The following is a 19,696-nucleotide window of genomic DNA, read 5'->3' as shown; positions in this document are numbered from 1 at the left end:
GGAGCTCCTGGAGCCCTTGTTTGGTTGGATGCAGACCCATTTGTAAATTTTTGAGTTTACATAAGGACCTCAATTCCTTGAAAGACAAGTGTAAGTAAGGTGTGAGGTCGAGCTCCTCCACCAGGTCCATGTTATTATTATCACTAATAGCTGGGTTTGTTTGAGACATTCTAACCTGACAGTTCTAACCCTCAACCCTGACTATAGTGACTTCTATTTTTCTAAAATTCTAATGGGACTTAAGCAAGGCCCTAGCAAGACTTTTAGTAATTTTGGAAAAACCAATCAGAATTCTAAAGGCAATTTTTAAGAGTTCTTAAGAGTTCTGTCGTGTGATCAGATGGTAACCAAGTAGTCCAACAAATGCAAGTTTGTATCCCACCGCTGATCCACCAATGTGAGAAAGTGGCTCTGTATATACTGTTCCCTAATAGGTACAGGGTGTACAGAGTCCACAGTCCCCCAGAGGCTGATAGAGGTCAAAGTTAGGTATGACCTTACTCTCAAAAGTGGTAGCTTGGTCGAGCAGTAAGGCAGTATCAGAGGACAGTGTAAAGCATTTATTGTAAACACTCAGTCAGCAAATGGTTTCACACACTCAATAACTGAACTCTAGGCCAATGGTTTATATATATAAAATATATGCTTGTTTTATTTTTAGAACCACAAAGGGGGTAAAAATATACTTTCTCAGAATGAGAGGTTGAATATAAATACTTTTGTCTTAAGCAATAAATTTGTGTAAACAGTCACAGTTGGTTGCAATAAACAATCCTATTTCCATAAACATAACAATGCATTGAGCTCAATGGTAAATTCAGGTTATTTGTAATAAATTACTTTTCAGATTACTTTTGGAATTCCAGGTCTGGCTCCTAGATCCAGCCTTGGGTCAGTATTCAGAATCAAGTGATGAAAGTCGACTTAATAACTAATGATTTTTAAATAATATTTAGCTATTTCAAAAGTTAGCACTTAGAAAATATTTCAAAGAAAACATTCAATGGATCTCTATGGCAAGAAATTCAAATTGCAGGTAGAGTAATTTATCGTTACTTTAGTAATCCAGGACTGGGTACCTAGACCCAGGACTGGGGTCCTTATCAAAAACAGGTAAGTAATTTCGTTTGCAGAAATGGTACGATTTTCAAAGAATATCTCAAATTTGCAAAAATAGACACTTAGAAGAAATTTCACAGAAAAGCAGACAATGGTTTCCTATGGGAGAAAAATGAGTTAGAGGTAAGTATAGTTGTGAACACTTTTCAGGGTCAGGGCTGGGCACCAAGATCCAGCACTGGGAGTTCACCTAGGAGCAGGTGAGTAAATTCGTTTTTGTCACTTGGCTGATTTTTGGTGAATATTTGCAGTTTTGAAAAGTTCACACTTAGAAGATTTTTGAAGAAAAAGCCAGTCAATGTTACCCTATGAGGAAAATGAAGTTAGCGGTTTAAGGGTAAGTACTCGACTGGTAGAGTTGAAATTCCGGGCATGGACTCAGGGGTCCCCCAGTGTCAGGTAGGTACAGTTGGTTCACCCTCAGCGGTTTCAGGACGGCCGGGTGCAGAGAGTTAGGCCCAATGTTATCCTATGAGGGATAGGGGGGCCTTGGTTGGTGGCTGCTGTCTGGCAAGCCACGCGGCTGTGGGAGCTGGGCTCCTGGTCACTTACTCAGGGCAAGTGGGGAAGTAGGTTAGCGTAGAGAGTGCACTGCCAGGGCCACTCGGGCGGCTGGGTGCAGGGTGCTTTTGAGCCTTCGGGCGCTCAATGGAAATCAATGGGAATGTTCCAGTTTGGAAAAAGGCTGCAGGCTCGGGGACGAGGATGTTTCAGGTGCCACCACCACTTCGAGAGGTAAGTTGGGTAGTTGTAGGTTAGGTGGGTACCCCGGGATTGGGCACAGGGGGCCGCAGGGTGCCGGGTGCAGGGGTGCCTTTTGACGTCGGGAATCTTACCCTCTGGTTGATCGCGGTTGGGGTGGCACTCGGTTCTGAGGCTGCAGGCTTCTTCCGGGATGTCGAGGGGGGTCCTTGGGTGCCGGACTCGGGGTCACAGTCGCCGTGGGGTCGTCCTCAGGGTCTTTGTCCACTCCGGCACTGGCCAGGCTTGGCTGGTGCAGAGTGTGTTGGGTCCGCGGTTCCGGGCTGCTGCCAGGAGTTAAAAATAGGTTTCTTGAGTAGAGCCTCTACTCATGGGAGTCCCAGGGGCTTAGAGCCAAAAGGTAGCCAGGTCCTCCGGGGTTGGTGAGGTTGCTGGCCACGAGAGATGCCGCGCTGGTGCAGGTTCGAGAGTCGACAGGCCGGTAGGGCTGGGGCCAAAGCAGTTGGTGTCTTCTCTTTTTAGCAGCTGCAGGGCAGGTCCTTGTTCTTCTTGCTCTTCTTGCAGTTTTCTATCTGGAATCTGAGGAAGGAAGGTTCAGGGTGCCCCTAAATACTAGATTTAGGGGCGTTACAGGTAGGTGAAGGCCAGGGACCAATGGGTCCTTGTCCTGGGGTGGGTACACCCCCTATCCTGCCTCTCTCCTGTGGGAGGGGGGCAGTAGCCTAATCCTGATAGGGTAGGGCCTCCCATCTTCAAGATGGCGAGAGCCCGGAGATGTGCTTCACCTCGCCTCCCCCACCTGAGGGGTGGGGTGGGCAGGCTGGCACATCCCCTGTCCTTTTATGGGGTTTCCGGCCAAGCTTCCCGCCAGAGTGGGGGGTTGCAGTGGCCTGGGGAAACTCCAAATGGCAGCCTGCCTTTGAAGCTTCCCTTTGCTCATCCTGGGGGAGGAGATTTCTCACCTCAGCCAGGATGTGCATTGTTGCAGGCCCAGGAGAGCAGGGGCTCTCCCACCCAGGGGTCCAGCAACGTGTCTGCTGTGTGGCAGCCTGGGCAGCCTCAGAGCAGACGTGGATTGTAAGTTAGCTGTAAGGGGGCATCTCTAAGATGCCCTCTGGGGTGCTTATTACATTAAATCCCACACTGGCATCAGTGTGGGTTGAGTGTGCTGAGAAGTTTGATACCAAACTACCTAGGCTTCAGTGTTGCCAATATGGTGCTGTGGAGCTCGTGTTTGACAAGCTCTCAGCACCATGTACTCTTAAATGACAGCACTGCACTTACAGTGCCCAGGAATGGACCCGGGTACTGTAGGGGCACAGGGCTCCTGCTCCTGTGCCCACACCATAGGCGTAATGCACCCAGCTAGAGGGGTGGCTGACATATGCCTTGGCAGTGTAGGTGATGGGCATGGTACACAGTGATGTGTGCCATGTCGACTCTTTGTTTTGTCCTGCACCCAGACACTCAGCCTGCAAGGGCAGTGTGTGTGTAAGGGTACAGGGCCTCCGAGGGTGGCACAATGTGTGCTGCAGCCCTTAGAGGCCTTCCCTGGCCACAAGGCCCTGGGTACCTAGGGTACCATTTACTAGGGGCTGACATGTGGCTAGGGTTTGCCAATTTGGAGTTTGTGTGGTTTAAGGAAGGAACATAGGCCCTGGGCACCTGATTGGCAGGAACCCAGGGTACACTCAATCGAAGTACATTCAGCAATTTAGCAAAAAGTGGGGGCATACCATGCAAGAAAGATGGCACTTTCTCACACATCCCCAAGTCCTATTACCCTTTTTCCAAATGTGGGGCCAACCAGACATAGATCTGTTCGTCACACACGGAAACGCAAAATGCCCAACCTTCGCCGCCAGGTTTCCACACCCGGAGTCAGAAGGCAATGCGATATGGATGAACTGGTCAGGCAGATTTGTGTACGCTTTTCCGCCTCTCCCACCCGTTCCACTAGTGGTACGCAAGCTCAGGCAACAAACTCTCAAACTGATACTAGTAGCTCCCACATGGGGTTGCCAACCGTGGTTCACAACACTACAAGAACTCTCACTAGTTCCACACCAAAAACTACGTGTCTCCCCGTCCTTAATAACCCCGAACCATGGAGAGATCAGACATCCAGATCGAGGTCAACTGAATCTGGCGATCTGGCTCCTGAAGTCCTCGAGTTTGGTTACCTTAACCTTCCACCAGACTGCATGAACATTATCAAAGAAGCCAGAAGACCTACTACTAGAGCTTGCTATGCTGCAAAATGGAAAATATTTGCCATTTACTGCTCTAACAATAATATACACCCACTGGATGCCTCCATCCAGAACATCATTTGCTACTTACTACATTTGCAAAGATGTAGCTTAGCATAATCATCCATACGTCTGCATCTAGCAGCACTCTCAGCTTACTTACAAAATCGACAACGCTTGTCACTTTTCAGAGTCCCTGCTATCAAAGCCTTCATGGAAGGACTTAAAAGAATTATTCCTCCCAGATTACCACCCTCTCCGGTGTGGAACCTAAACATTGTTCTTACTAGGCTCATGGGACCCCCATCTGAACCTCTACATAAAGGCGAACTGCAGTTCCTTACATGGAATGTAGCTTTCCTTATTGCAATCACATCTCTCAGAAGAGTGAGTGAGATCCAGGCTTTAACCATACAAGAACCATTCTTACAGTTGCATCGTAACTGTAAGAAAGTGGGTTTCTGTTGCAGTAACCCCCCTCCCCCCCCCCCCCCCCCTTTTTTTGCCTGATAGCTGATGCACTTGTCCTTGTTGTGCCCTGGGCTCCTGCCAATCAGGTGCCCATGGCCTGTGTTCCTTCCCTAAAAACTGCCTAAACAGCCGAAACCCAAATTGGCAAACCCTGGTCACATGTCAGCCCCTGGTAAATGGTACCCAGGGCCTTGTGACCAGGGAAGGCCTCTAAGGGCTGCAGCACCCATTGTGCCACCCTTAGAGGTCCTGTACCCTAACACACACACACTGCTCTTGCAGGCTGAGTGTCTGGGTATAAGACAAAACAAAGAGTAGACATGGCACAAATCCCTGTGTGCCATGCCCGCCACCTACACTGCCCTGGCATACATCAGCCACCCCTCTAGCTGGGTGCCCTATGCCAGTGGTGTGGGCACAGGAGCATGAGTCCTGTGCCCCTACAGTACCCAGGTCCATTCCTGGGCACTGTAAGTGCAGTGCTGCTATTTAAGAGTACATGGTGCTGAGAGCTCTTCAAACACGAACTCCCCAGCACCTTAATGGCAACACTGAAGACTGAGAAGTTTGGTATCAAACTTCTCAGCACATTAAACCGCACTAATGCCAGTGTGGGATTTCATGTACCAAGCACCCCAGAGGGCATCTTAGAAATGCCCCCTGAAACCTAACCTACAATCCACGTCTGGTCTGGGAGGCTGCCTAGGCTGCCACACAGCAGACATGTTGCTGGACCCCTGGGTAGGAGAGCCCCTGCTCTCCTGGGCCTGCAACAATGCACATCCTGGGCGAGGTGCTAGATCTCCTCCCCCAGGATGGGAAGGGGGAAGTTTCAAAGGCATGCCGCCTCTGTGAGCTTTCCCAGGCCACTTGCAACCCCCACTCTGCGGGAAGCCTGGACGGAAACCCCAAATAAGGACCGGGGATGTGCCAGCCTGCCAACCCCACCCCTCAGGTGGGGGAGGCGAGGTGAAGCACATCTCCGGGCACTCGCCATCTTTACGATGGGAGGCCCTGCCCAATCAGGACTAGGCTACTGCCCCCCTCCCACAGGAGAGAGGCAGAATAGGGGGTGTACCCACCCCAGGACAGGGACCCATTGGTCCCTGCCCTTTACCTACCTATAACGCCCCTAAATATAGTATTTAGGGGCACCCTGAACCTTCCTTCCCCTGATTCCAGATTCCGAAATACAAAGAAGAGCAAGAAGAAAGAAGACACCAACTGCTTTGGCCCCAGCCCTACCGGCCTGTCAACCCTCGAACCTGCGCCAACCCCGCATCTCTTCGGGCCATCAACCTCACAAACCCCGGAGTACCTGGCTACCTTTTGGCTCTAAGCACCTGGGACTCCCATGAGTAGAGGCTCTACTCAAAATCTGCTTCTAATCCCTGGCATCAGCCTGGAACCGCGAACCCTTCACACTCTGCACCTGCCAATCCTTGCCTGTGCCGGATTGAACAAAGACCACGAGGACGACCCCATGGCGACTGTGACCCCGAGTCCGGCACCCAAGGACATCCCTCGACGCCTGCAGCCTCAGAACCAGGGGCCCCAACCATGATCTACAGAGGGTAAGATTTGACACCAAAAGGCACCCCTGCACCCGGCGGCCCCCTGTGCCCAACTTCTGGGTACCTACCTATCCTCCAACTACCCAACTTACCTCTCGAAGTGGTGGTCGCACCTGAAGAATCTTCGTCCCCGAGCTTGCAGCCTTTGTTCGTTCTTGAGCTTCTCCATTGCAATCCATTGAGAGCCCGACGGCTCAAAAGCACCTTGCACCCAACCACCGAGTGGCCCTGGCAGTGCAACTTCTGCTCTAACCTACATTTGCCGTGAGCAAGTGACCAGGAGCCCATCTCCCACAGCCGCATGACCTGCTAGCCAGCAGCCACCAACCACGGGCCCCTGCCTCCCATAGGATAACATTGGGCCTACTTCACTCTGCAACCGGCTGCCCCTGTGCCGCTGAGGTTGTAACAACTGTACTTACCTGACCCTGGGAGACCCCTGAGTCTATGCCCAGCAACTTAACTCTGCCAGTCGAGTACTTACCCAAAAGCCGATAACTCACTTTTCTTTCATAGGGTAACATTGGCTGGTTTCACTTGAAAATTCTTCTAAGTGTGAAGTTTCTAAACTTTAAAATATTCACCTAAAATCAACCGAGTAACATAATCGAAAATTCTCACCTGCTATTAGGAGAGATCCCAGTGCTGGATCTTGGTGCCCAACACTGACCCTGAAAAGTAATTGCAAGCATACTTACTGCTAACTCAATTTTCTCCCATAGGAAACCATTGACTGTTTTTCTGTGAAATTTCTTCTAAGTGTTGATTTTGCAAACTTACAAATATTCGTTAAAAATCACCTGTATAACTTAAACGCATTCTCTCAACTGCTTACAGGTGGTACACTAGTGCTGGATCCAGGATCCAACACTGAGCTAGAAATAATAACAATAACCCCACTTACCTGCTAAGTGAATTTCCTCCCATAGGATACCATTGGTGGTTTCATTAGGAAAAGTTTCTAAGTGTCAACTTTTAAAATTCAAAAATATTGCTTAAAAATCACAACAGTAACTAAATCGTATTTACTCACCTGTTTCGAGGGGATGTCCCAGGACTGAATCTAGGATCCAGTCCTGGAGTTAAAGTAATTCTAAAAGTAATCAATTGCATTTAACTTGAAATTCCCATTGAGCTCAATGTATTATTGTGTTTGAATTTGTGTTGCCTATTGCAACAAACTGTAACTATTGCATTCAAAAGTCAATTGCCTATTGCAAAGTATTGAACTAAAGCATCTCATTCTGAGAAAATATATTTTGATACCTATTGTTGGTTCTAAAATAAAACCATATATTTTTATATACAAACCATTGGCCTAGAGTTCAGTTCTTGAGTGTGTGAGACCATTTGCTGACTGAGTGTGTACAATAAATGCTTTACACTGTCCTCTGATGCTGCCTTACTGCTCGACCAAGCTACCACTTTAGAGAGTAAGGTTATATCTAACTTTAGCCTCTGCCAAACCTCTGGGGACTGTGGACTCAGTACACACTGTACCTATTTGGGAACAGTATATACAGAGCCACTTTCCTACAGACTCCGATTCTGAACTGGAGTATCGGGATTTTCCAGCCGGTCAAGGTGCCATGAGTACCAAAACCCCTTTGCCCACAAACCCTCCTTCCACCAAACAAAAGGCTTCCGGGCCACCACTGCCATCCACCCATGGAAGGCACAGAGACTCTGCTTCAAAAGCCCTGCTCTCTGGCTTGGCACCTAAAGTGCAAGTCAAGCCTTACGGTTCGGGCTCGAATCAAGATACAGTGCCGAAACAGAAAGATGCTTCTCAAAAGCCTCCAGAGCCAATTCTGGACACTATGCCAGTAAATCTGAATCCAAAACAAAAGAAAATGTATATGAATCCAGACACAGGATACATGTAAACAAAACCTGTGATATTATCATCCTCCAAAAGCAAGATTCCTAGCTCACAAGTCACAGGATATAAATTTCCTTTAAAAAAGAAAAAGGATATGGCTACTAGCCCTCTCCACCCCATTCCTTATTTCCCTCCACAGTCTTCACCAGTACCTTTAGTACCAAGTTCAGACCCACAAGACATTACACCACCGGGTTCTCCTCATACAGGTCCTGACGCAGAAGCAGATAATGACCCTTGCGGCCAACCACCACCAGATCCATGGGATGATTATAAAATAGATCCTCCCACAGACACCGATCTATACCCTTCAAAACCTTCACCTTCTGATGACAACACCTCATATCAGGAGTGAATTGCAAGAACAACCACATACCATGGAGTCACTTTACATATGGAATCTTTAGAAGATTTTTTATTTGAAACATTGGGGACCATACATAAAACAGTCTTTACTAATGTTAAAAGGCATGATGCACCATGTAGGAGAAATGTTTAAAGACCATGTATGCGCACGTATCATAACACAAAGGGTTGATTAAAAAAATATATACAAATCCCCCACCATCTGACCCAATTTTTATTAACACCACCTTCCATGAGACTCTTTGGTTTGTGTCCAGTGCTGGTAAAAGAGCAAATTCTCAAACCTCAGGCGATGCACCACCTCCAGACAAATAGTCTAAATTAATAGATTCCTCAGGCAAAAGAGTGGCTGCACAATAAGCCAATCATTGGCGCATAGCCAGTACACAAGGTCTTTTGGCTAGGTATGAAAGGGCCCACTGGGACGAAATGGAGGAGTTACTCCAATACCTCCCAGATGAGCATAGGAAAAAGGGCAAGAACTAGTGCAGGAGGGAAAATAATTAATTTCCATTTCCTCCATCATGGGAATTCCATACACTGCTGATACTGCAGCCAGAGGAGTTAACATCGGTATCCTACTCAGAACGACGCATGGCTCTGAATCTCTGGGTTTAAACCAGAGGTAAAACAAACAATACTTAATGCTCCCTTTGACAAGGATGAGGTGCTTGAAAAAAGGCACTGAAGTGGCAATATCCATGGGAGCACTTTACTCACCCTCAAAAGAGCAGCCCTTTATCAACCCTGTGCCACAGATTGTGCTCACAGCAGGGGCATCCCACACAGGGTGGGGTGCCCATCTACAACGTCTAACAGTTCAAGGTCTCTGGGTCACTAAACACCAAAATATCAACATCAGTTACCTAGAGCTTCTAGTGGTTCACCTAGCACTAAAAGCATTTCTGTCACAGCTCATAGGGAAGTTGTCCTAGTCCGGACAGACAATATGATAGCTATGTACAAAAACAGGGGGGGGGGGGGCTTTGGGGGGGAGACACTAGCTACAGTTATTATGCCTCTCTCAGACCATTTGGCTTTGGGCAGTGCATCATAAAATCCAACTGCTAGCAGATCACCTTCCAGGAACAGCACGATGCAGCAACAAGTCTACGAGTGGGAACTCCACCCCCAAGTCGTCCTCACATACTTCCACAAATGGGTGTTTCTAAAAATAGATCTCTTTGCAACAGCAGAGAACTCATAATGCCTAAACTTTGCCTCCAGGTTCCCACAACCTCTCTCATAAAGACCTGTGGATGAATTGGGCAGAGATATTTGCTTACGCTTTTCCACCCCTCCCTCTTCTTCCAGTTTTGGTTCGGAAACTCAGGTAAACATCTCTCACTCTTATTCTAGTGACTCCCATATGGGCTCGTCAGCCATGTTAAACCACACTACTAGAACTCTCAGTAGTTCCACAACAAAAGCTTCACCTCACCTCAGACCTTCTCACCCAGAACCAGGGAGAAATCAGACATCCAAACCCCAGGGAGCTCAGCCTAGCGATTTGGCTCCTGAAATCATAGCTTGGAGACCTAAGTCTACCACCAGAGTGCACGACAATTCTTAAAGAAGCAAGGAAACCTACTACTAGAGCATCTTATGTAGCAAAGTGGAAAGGGTTTGTTATATATTGTAATAACCAGACGATTGACCCAATAGATGCTTTTTTATATAGCAATTCATTTTTTATCTACTGCTTCTACAACGTGCAGGCTTTGCCTACACATCCATACGCCTACACCTTGCTGCTGTGGGTGCATATCTTCAAAACAGACAACACTTATCCCTATTCAGAGTACCAGTAATTAAAGCCTTTATGGAAGACCTTAACAGTGATACCACCAAAAGTTCCACCTGCACAGAACCTTAATATTGTTCTAAGAAGACTTATGGGTCCACATTTTGACCCACTGCACAATTGTTCACTGCAATTCCTTACTTGGAAGGTTGCTTTCTTGATTGCTGTCACTTCACTAAGACGTGTCTGTGAGCTTCAGGCACTAACTTTGGCAGAACCATTCTTCCAACTCCATAAAGGCAGAGTGGTTCTTCGCTCCAACCCAAAGTTCCTTCCAAAAGTAGTCTCTGGTTAATATAAAAAGCAATCCGCGTGTACTTGTTTTCTTCCCTCAACCTGATTCTGTAGCAGAAAGAGCTCTACATATATTAAGTGTCAAAAGAGCATTATTGTATTATCTTGATAGAACAAAAGATTTTTGTCAAATAAAACACATTTTTGTTGCCTTTCCCCGCCCTCGTAAAGGGAAACCTATCTCTAAATGTGGTATTTCTAGATGGATTGTTAAATGTATCCAAACATGCCATATGAAAGCCAAAATAAGTTTGTCTATACCACCTAGAACACATTGTACTCCTAAAATAGGAGCATTTATGGCCTTTTTAAATAACATTCCCATAGCTGACATTTGGAAAGCAGTTACATGGTCTACAACACACGTTTACCAAACACTGTTGTGTGGATGTATTAGCATGTCAACTAGCTAATGTAGGGCAGGCAGTCCTATGAACATGTTTTCAATCAACTGTAATGCTCAGTGGTTAGCCACTACTTTGGGAGAGAACTGCTATATAGTCTATGCAAAGCATGTGTATCTATAGCACACATGCCTCGAATAAATTGTTACTTACCCTGTAAGCATCTGTTCTTGGCATGTAGAGCTGTAGATTTCCATGTGCCTTCCCTCCTGCCCGGACACCTGTGGTCTTTGCAGTTATTATTCACATTGTACATGCATGGGCATAGCTGTACTACACTCACTCCATTCTCAACCTCTTGCTGGAAAACAATTTAACAATAGTCGATGCCCATGTGCATTATCCCCGAAAGGCAGTGGCGGACAGTGACATTTGAAAGTGGTGGGGCATAAAATGTTTGTCATACTTCAGCATAGCGAGCTCGCCCGAACAAGCTCGGGGGGGTTTCCCCCCGAGAAAATTTTGAAAAAAGAGTGGAAAAATGGTGCATTTTCAAGCAAATTTGAGAAAGCAGAAAGGTTAATAAAGCAATGAAGAAAGTGCAGTTATTGACCTTGTCCTACCCCATCTCACCTCTCTCTGTCGTGTAGTCTCTCACCTTTGCACTTCATACGCTCTTTTCTCTCCCCTGTCTCTTCTTTTGCCCCCCCCCCCCCCCCCCCCCCCCCCTTCACCATTCCTTTCTACATCCTGACATTAAACAGTAATGAATTGATTTTCAAAGCCCTGGTAAGCAAGACTTACACCTCTAAATTAAGGAGTAGATCACACTGAAGCCAATACTAAGTATGGGACACTGGAATTATGACGCAAATGAGAAACACATTGTGTGGAAGGGCAAATACATTTATGCAGCAACGGCACAATTTCACAATTATGGCACTTCTTATGGCCATATTACCTAGCTATTTCAAAATTTTAACACGACACCCCCCGGGTTCCATTTTACAGCAGGCAGGCAGGAGCTGATGCGCGTGAGGAGAGGCCAGGGGTTCTTATGTTACAACTATAAGGGTCAGGGACTGACTGGGCCTCAGTCGAAGGAGGGCTCGGTGACGACGTGACGGTGTACTGTACACATTACAAAAAAAATACAAACGCTTAAGCCTCCACAATCCACAGGCATTGCCCCTGCCAGCGCTGCCAGTGACAGTGCCAACACACAATCGCACTATTCAAGTGATACAATTCAGGCAATTTTTCCGTAGTTTGCGTATTAACACTTCTGCTCATTTTAAACTTAATAAAAAGACCGCGCCACAACTGGTGGATTGCCACTAAAGCCGGGCTGACAATTAAGTGCCGTGCCGAGGACCGGAAACCAACAGCTCAAGTTACGCCCTCTCCCCCTTAACGTTGTAAAGATGAGGGGTCTGTAGCAGATCACCCACGTGTCCAGTCGCCTTGGGGCTTGTTTGACTAGTTGGCACTCTGTTCTTTCTCTGCCACCGCTATAATAGATCTCTACGTTTTCCAATCCCTCGAGGAATGCGTTTGAGCGTCACCAGGAACTTTGACCCTCTCACTAGGTCCCCGTATTCTTGCAAGAGTGCATTTTTTATCAAAACGCCTGAATTTTCCACCGATTTACATTTCAGTGGTGAGGAGAACAGGCACCTCACTGGTGTTCTCTGTAATTCTCAATGACAGGGATTCTAAGACACTGCAAATTCGTGCACAGTTGCTGGCGGTTAGTGGCCGTGGGCTAGAGGGCTGGGTAGCAAGTGAGCTCTGTGAGAGTCGGGAATGTGTCATGCTTTATTTCCCCCATTGCCTCCACCTGCATAAATCACATTAGCAAACACAGTCTGGCCAATAGCAGGCGACATTTCTATAAATATTTCCTTTTTGTTTCATACTAAAGCTACTGCATTCAGTTTTAAAACGCCCAAAAATTCCCCTGCCTCCACGCGCGTGGCTCCTATAAGTGTGGCGGGGAGAGTCAGTCTAGTCCGCCAACAAGCTGTCGATGACCCTTTGTAATGACAAATGGGAATGGCTTTAAAGAGCCCTTTAAAGCGGCGATGTCCAGCAGGGCCGCCATAATAGTCGAAGCACTCCTCCAGGATGGGGGCGGGAGCGTTAGCCTCGTAAAAAGTGATCTTTCTTCACCACTGCCAGAACTTTCTCTCACAGTTGCTTTTTCATAACTGGACGCTTTTATTTCCATTTCCTTTTTGAGGTGTGTTCCAAGTTCGTCCTTCAGTCTTCACCCGTCAGTTTTACGAGCGTATTTGGTGATGAATTATCATTGAATCACGTCCAAGTGTTAGATTCTTTGCAGACTAGTCTTCTCGTTAGAAAATGTTAAATCGTGGAATTCACTAACCAAGAGAGGTGGGCTGAAGAATGAATTAACTGAAATGTTAGAAGTAATAGGGGCTGATGATAATACTATGGTGAGTGCGAGACGATGGGCTCGAACACTTAAACATAAAGATGAATGGGTTACATGTGCTTCGAGGCTTGGCTTCTAATCTGGCACCCAGTCAGTGTGATTCTGGGCAAATCGCGTCAGTTTTATTTTATTACAGTATTGTTTGTCGCTTTATCCCTTTGCTCAGAATCGGAACGGTTTAATATTCTGTCGTAAAGTCACTCCCTGTTTTATGCACTCTGGTTTCAGCGGCCCTTCATACTGGCCTGCATCACCGCTTGTCCGAGACCTTCTGTTGCTGCCATACAAAGTTCTCTGTAAGGCGCACTGATGTTCACTGACGCCTCGCTCATTATACATCATCGACATATAAGAAATACCAAATCGGCACATACATACTAGAGTCAAAACTGACTGACTCGCTGCTGTCTGCTCGTCGTCGTGCTCGCTCCGACTCGTGACTCCGATCGTGACTCCTCGCACCTCGTGGTCGTGTCGTCTCGTGTGGCAGGCAGCAGGCACTGGCGCGCGGTGACGTGGTGCGCCGAACAGCGTAGAGACTGAAATGGCCAATCACTACTGCATGCCATGGCTTCACATTGCTGCAGTGTGATTGGCCATACCATACGCGGTGAATAGACTCAGCCAATCCTGGCGCTGCATTACCAGCGCCACTGTGCCAGCAGCGCCAGGATTGGCTTAAGAGCAGGGTTAGTCCCTGCCCATAATGAGACCCGGGGGCCTGCGTTAGGAGAAGCACCCTCGGGTCCCAGTCACCACTGTACTACTCAAAATTTCAAAGTGCCACACACACACGTCTGCGCATGTTCGGGCCAGGATTGCAGAATAGAGCCCAAAACATGACATGCGCACCATTGCCCACTGCTGTCTGCTGCCTCTGGACTGCTGCGCGCCGCTATCCACGTCAGCGGCAGCCCCGCCCCCACACACACACGTCACACCCACAGACTGCAATCTCGGCTGCGAAATACTCAAATACAACAACAGAAGCTGCCGTGGCGGTGCGTCCATTACAGGCGTTGGGGCTGTCCAGCTTAGTGGGGCAACGCCCCAATGGACGCACCGCCACTGCCGAAAGGAGGAGTCACCTTACCTTGTGACTGGCAAAGACTTCTTCGAAGAAATACTTGCAAACATCCGGACCAAACACTAGATGTGAGGAGTATGCAAAGCATGTGAATCTACAATTCTGCATACCACAAGCAGATGCTTACAGGGTTGTAACATAATCCTTCCTGACAGTACCCGCAGGGAAAACCTTGCACTTCTTAGTCCTTATGGTCCCATATTTTCTGCCAACTAAACTTGTGGCCTGAGTCCTTTATCCTGGTCGGTAGTCCATTGACTTCCCTGTTGTAAGTGCCACTAGACTATAACATTCTCTACTACCGCTGGTAGTTTCTCGGATGGAAGGCCCTACCACCACCTACTAAGGACCACCTTTGTGTGAACTGGCACAGAACCAATTGCTGTTTATAGGTCGAGCTCTGTGAGGCATGCTATATTAGGAATGCACTAGCAGCCCCGCCCACTCTCCGCCCATATTTGTCATTGGCTTTCTGTTATTGTCTTTCATAAAGACTGGCTTCCCATTCATTACGAGGCTTTTTACTGCATTTGTTGCCACTCATATTGACTTGACCTTTTTACTTGGCTTGTTACATGGTCAGCTTTATCTCGTGTGTGAGCACTCTTGTTTATGGACACTGAAGGGGACAGTGGCTCTCGGGACGCCAACTCGGCAATGGTGGCCGCTTTTGGGATTTGGAGCACGGTTTCACTTTTTTTTCACTCGAGGGACGCCAACTCTGCAATGGTGTCCGCTTTTGATATTTGGAGTGCCCTTTCACTTTTTTTTTCACTCGCGGGATGCCAACTCGTTAATGGCGGCCGCTTTAGATATTTCATGGCGGCTGCCATTTCACCATCAAAGTTCCCCAATATCCCAATTTAATTCCTTAAACTCACTGGGGCCCTGTTTAGGTGGAGATGTAAATGGAATAAAAGAAAGAATGAGATTTGCAGCTGATACAAAGTGGTGAAATAAATGAGATGAGTTTTAATGAATTAATCACTTGGCTTTCTTGAGTTAACTGCAGACACGAGAAGTACAGATGAGTCATTAAGGCACCATGAGATGTTCTGTAGTCGCACAAAACGCATTTTCATTATTTTGCTTGTAAGACTTAACAATGTGTTGTTAAAAAACACTCAAATTACCTGAAAGAAATCCCTGGTGGAGGGAGCGTAACGCCCTGCAGTGCAGTAATGTCACACATCACTCGTAAGTTTCCATATCGCATCATTGATGACATCACTATGAATCCATACGCCTTTATCTGCCCGTGTGATAGGACGTACAGAAGTTGTGTTGTTTGCTTTTCTCCATTGTTGTCAGGGATCACTTCACCCTCAGCGAGTACCCTAGGTGGGCCCAGGGTCCATTCCTGGGACCAGAACAGAATCTCAAACCTGCGTCACTTCCTCCAGTTCAGGCTGAAGGGCAGAGCTGGCATTTAACTCCATTCAATACAGCAGTGACATCAGTTGATGTGGGGCGGAGCCACAACTCAGCAGAAGCAAAGTGTGGACTGGCGATGTGCTAGTGATAAACAATTTATTAAACTCTGGCCATCTGCATGTATGACACACCGTTCTTTCACTCGCACTAGTTACAAATACGCGCCTTGAAGCCGAAGCAGAGGAAACTCTTGTTATTTCAGGCCTGGTCCTTGTGTGAAGCCGCGCAGGTCACGGAGGGGTTTATTTGACGATACTGTGCTAAAAATGTGTGCTTTGCACTGTAGTAATACATGTCTGAATCTATGTGCATTACAAGGCTAGCCCCCATGCACTGGTTGTATTGGGAACGAAGTGCACTTGTAAATATGCGTAACTATAGATGTATGTAAGCGCAGATTTAAATGCATGTATATAAAGTGTAAAACCCTCTACATCAACTAAAATCTACATATTTGCTACACAGCTGCCAGCAGCACCCATCGCCCAGCAATAAGAAGCCCCCACACTTACAGGAGGCGCTTGTAAGAAGCAGTGAAACTACCCAAGGACAATACACTCCCCACGCAATTAAATACAAAATAAACTCCCGGTATGAAACCCAGATGACAACGGGACAGTTATGTTACATTTTAATCTCTTATTACCTGAGGGAGGGACCTCGAGTCACATACATCTGTGATGCACGGATGTGATCGTGACGTGGCACATACACATCTCTCATACCTTGCACATATTACTGCATCTCAGACAAGGACACTGAAAAGCACATTTGGAACTAAAACACTTCAAGTAAACCGCATCTTATTTACTTCTCACCAAGCAGTGGCGTTAATTGAGTTACACGAAGGACCAGAGAAGTGCGCTGTGCAGAAAGCAGTTCTGCCTGTCCTCACGTATTGAGCAGTAGGTGACATGAAGGAAGAGTGCCAACAGTGTAATGAAGCATCCATTAATCGAGTCATGAACAAGAGAACTAGACTGACCGCTTGCGAGATTGTGTGTTGGGAACCAACCGGGAGACTGGCTGTAAAAGCAAACACGCCACCATGCGTAGGTCAGCTTTTTCTAAAGGTCTTTATGAATTGTGTAAGACTTGACACATTGAAAGCTGATTTTTCAGGCAACAAAACTGCCACCTAATCACTTATTTGCTTGGATGTAATCTTCAAAACAAGCATTTGCAATGCAAAAGGTCTCACAATTGCGAGATTATGACCTATTGGCATTGTAAATGACAATGCCATTTATTTATGTGTTTAAAAACACCTGCAAAAATAAAATGCATTGTCATTTACAATATCAATAGGTCAAAGTTTCTAAAATGCGATACCTATTGCATTGCAAATGCTTGATTTTTTTCTAACCCACCTGACCCCTAAAGTGAGTAGTGAGCAACAAGGACATTTAAGTTGCTTTTCCGGTCCCAAAGGTGCTAGGAGCTTTGGGGTTTTGATAACTATCTCTAGTTATAAGTGCTAGGACGATTTACTTGTATGTAAATAAATATTTTTTTGTAATTTTCTTGGAAAAAATAAGAATTAGCTGAACATTGACACCTTTTTTATTTTTTATCGGTTATTGATTTTCGTACTGTTGTAGTTATACCGTCTCGCGATTTCCTAGAGGACGATATGGTATATTGGTTACCCTGCCCATGAGACTTCAGTGTTATTCCAGTGCCCCTCCCCCCACATACACCCACCCAAAATGCCCACCTTCCTAGCCCAAGATGTGAGCTTCTCCCGAATGGCAACATTTCTTTTCTGTTTTAATTTTGTATTGATGTAAACCTGTTTTATCAGCTGACAGACATATTAAATATAAAATTGGAGTTTGAGTTGTACATATAACAAAGTATTTGGGTAGAGGGGAGGGAGGGTTACGGTGTTGTCCGTCCAGTCTCTACAACTACAGTTGTACTTCGTTTATCTCATTTGGGCTTGCCCTTTGCTCCACAGCTTGTCCGTATGGTGAACGCCCTCCAGCAACAGCAGCAGAGACAGCCCAGCATGAAGCACTCCCCTTCTCACCCAGTAGGCCCTAAGCCGCACATGGACTCGGGGCTCACAGACCTTCAGGCCAAAGGGCCGATGTCTGGGTTTGGATCTGGTCAGTACTACAGTCACCTAATTGCAGTTGTATTTTTTGTCTTTTAACATAAAAATATTGGATATGCAGAGTTTGTGTAGTGAAACCTTTTATAAGCAATGTCTTTCTGGAGAAACACCAATGCTACAAGTTGCATTTTGAGGTGCACAAGTGAGCCTTTGCAACTTGTTCCTGCGGGTCAAAACAGTTGCATCAACAGAGCTGTGTGGGGGTCGTAAGCTTATGTGCATTGGCAGAGCTCTGTATGGGATCCAGTGGAGCAATAGCAAGGTTGCTGAAGGCTAGGCTGGAGGTGTACCCCAGTATTACTGTAACTTGAAGTCTGCACTCTAGGATTGAACAATTAAACTGGACTCAGCATGCTGCTTTCTAAGTCAGTTAAATAGAATCTTTTGTTAGCAGTGGTAGACTCAAACCTTTTCACAAGTTTGCACCACGCCTGGCTAAGACCAGTTTAATGGTTTAAGTAATGTCAAAATCAGTGTGCATTATTTACCAATAAGACATTTCTAAGTAACCCCAGGTTGGAACCCAAGTTCTGCGTTGAAACCCAGGGGCAAATCACAGATCTGTGCATTAAAAACAGTATTCCTACAGTGATCAGGCTCCTATAGTCTTTGCAGCTGCACGCTAAAATGCTTCTTTTATGACCGAAATTAGTTTATTACAAGAAAGAAAATATCTTTACTGTCTTAATATCCATGTCTCTCTGATTCACAACTTTGAAAATTACCTCACTGCCGGGAATAAATTAACCCCTTTCTGAAGGTCACCTCGAGTGGCAGCAAGCAGAGGGGTGCTGGGGGAGGTAATCCAACTGTATTCTGAGAGCATTCTTCAACAGCAAAGCACAAGGAAAATATATATGCAGTGACCTCGCAAATCGCTGAGTAAATAAGCCTATTAAAAAGATACTGGTTACCAGGAAATAAACGTCTCTTGCATCTGTGCCAGTGGTAGGGATTAGGATGTTAAAATGTGATGTTAGCACGTGTGTAGCAGTTAAAGCCAGCCAAAAGAAGCTTGGTTTTACCTGCTTTCAGCCTCTCTCACCCATACCAAAACTTCTTTACATTGCTTGAGATCTTTCTGTTTTTAGGACAGTGGCTGCAATATGTTTTTAATTCTTAGGAAAATATTTCTCTCCACTGTGCAATATCCCCTTCCGCGTTGAAGGAGTTCCTGAAAGTGGAGAATATTTACAACTGTTATTTTGAGAAGGATAACTATGCCTTTGATCCTTCTCAGTGACAAGGTTAAACAATCCCAACCATGGCTTTTGAGTAGTGAATATGAAACTGTAACTATGCTTGGAGTGGCATGATACAAATGAGTAGATTGCCCATTTTCTAGAAAGAGGTTCTTGAAAGTCACTCTTTTGAATTACCTAACCTTTTGAACGTAATCTATCCCCTGGTCTCTTGCCGTTATCTCACTTATCACCTGTCACTTTATTTACAGTGGTTGCATGTTCTTAAGCTGAGCTGTTGGGGGAATGTGACTTAAAAGTTAACATTTGCATTTAGGAATCGGTTGACCAGTGTTGGAACGACTTGTTTCTCTTGGTGATTTATTGCATTGGAAACCTGCCTGCCTCACAGATGAATCAATTTTTTTCAGGCTTTGGCTCGAACAGCATGGATTATGGTATCAGCGGCGGGAAAGAGGCAGGCTCGGAGTCTCGCTTTAAACAGTGGACTTCCATGATGGATGGGCTCCCCTCTGCTGTGTCACAGGAGGTCAATATGCACAAGAATGGTATGTCCGCACGTTCTGGGGCTGGGTTTAGCGGGAGAGA

General features: G+C 46.3%; 1 protein-coding gene across 10 annotated transcripts in view; it reads left to right on the top strand.

Moving 5' to 3' along the window:
- Positions 1-19,696, top strand: part of TNRC6B (trinucleotide repeat containing adaptor 6B) — a 1,192,955-nt gene that overhangs the window by 926,780 nt on the left and 246,479 nt on the right. For all 10 annotated transcript variants that reach the window (XM_085601248.1, XM_085601251.1, XM_085601245.1 and 7 more), the window contains 2 exons: positions 17,748-17,898; positions 19,519-19,656. In XM_085601248.1, coding sequence (XP_085457374.1) covers positions 17,748-17,898; positions 19,519-19,656 — 289 coding nt within the window. The remainder of the gene's footprint in view (positions 1-17,747; positions 17,899-19,518; positions 19,657-19,696) is intronic.

This window comes from Triturus cristatus, chromosome 4_2 (genome assembly GCF_964204655.1).
Source record: "Triturus cristatus chromosome 4_2, aTriCri1.1, whole genome shotgun sequence".
In the NCBI taxonomy this organism is placed as follows: Eukaryota; Metazoa; Chordata; class Amphibia; order Caudata; family Salamandridae; genus Triturus; species Triturus cristatus.
This window is presented reverse-complemented; position numbering and strand designations above follow the sequence as displayed.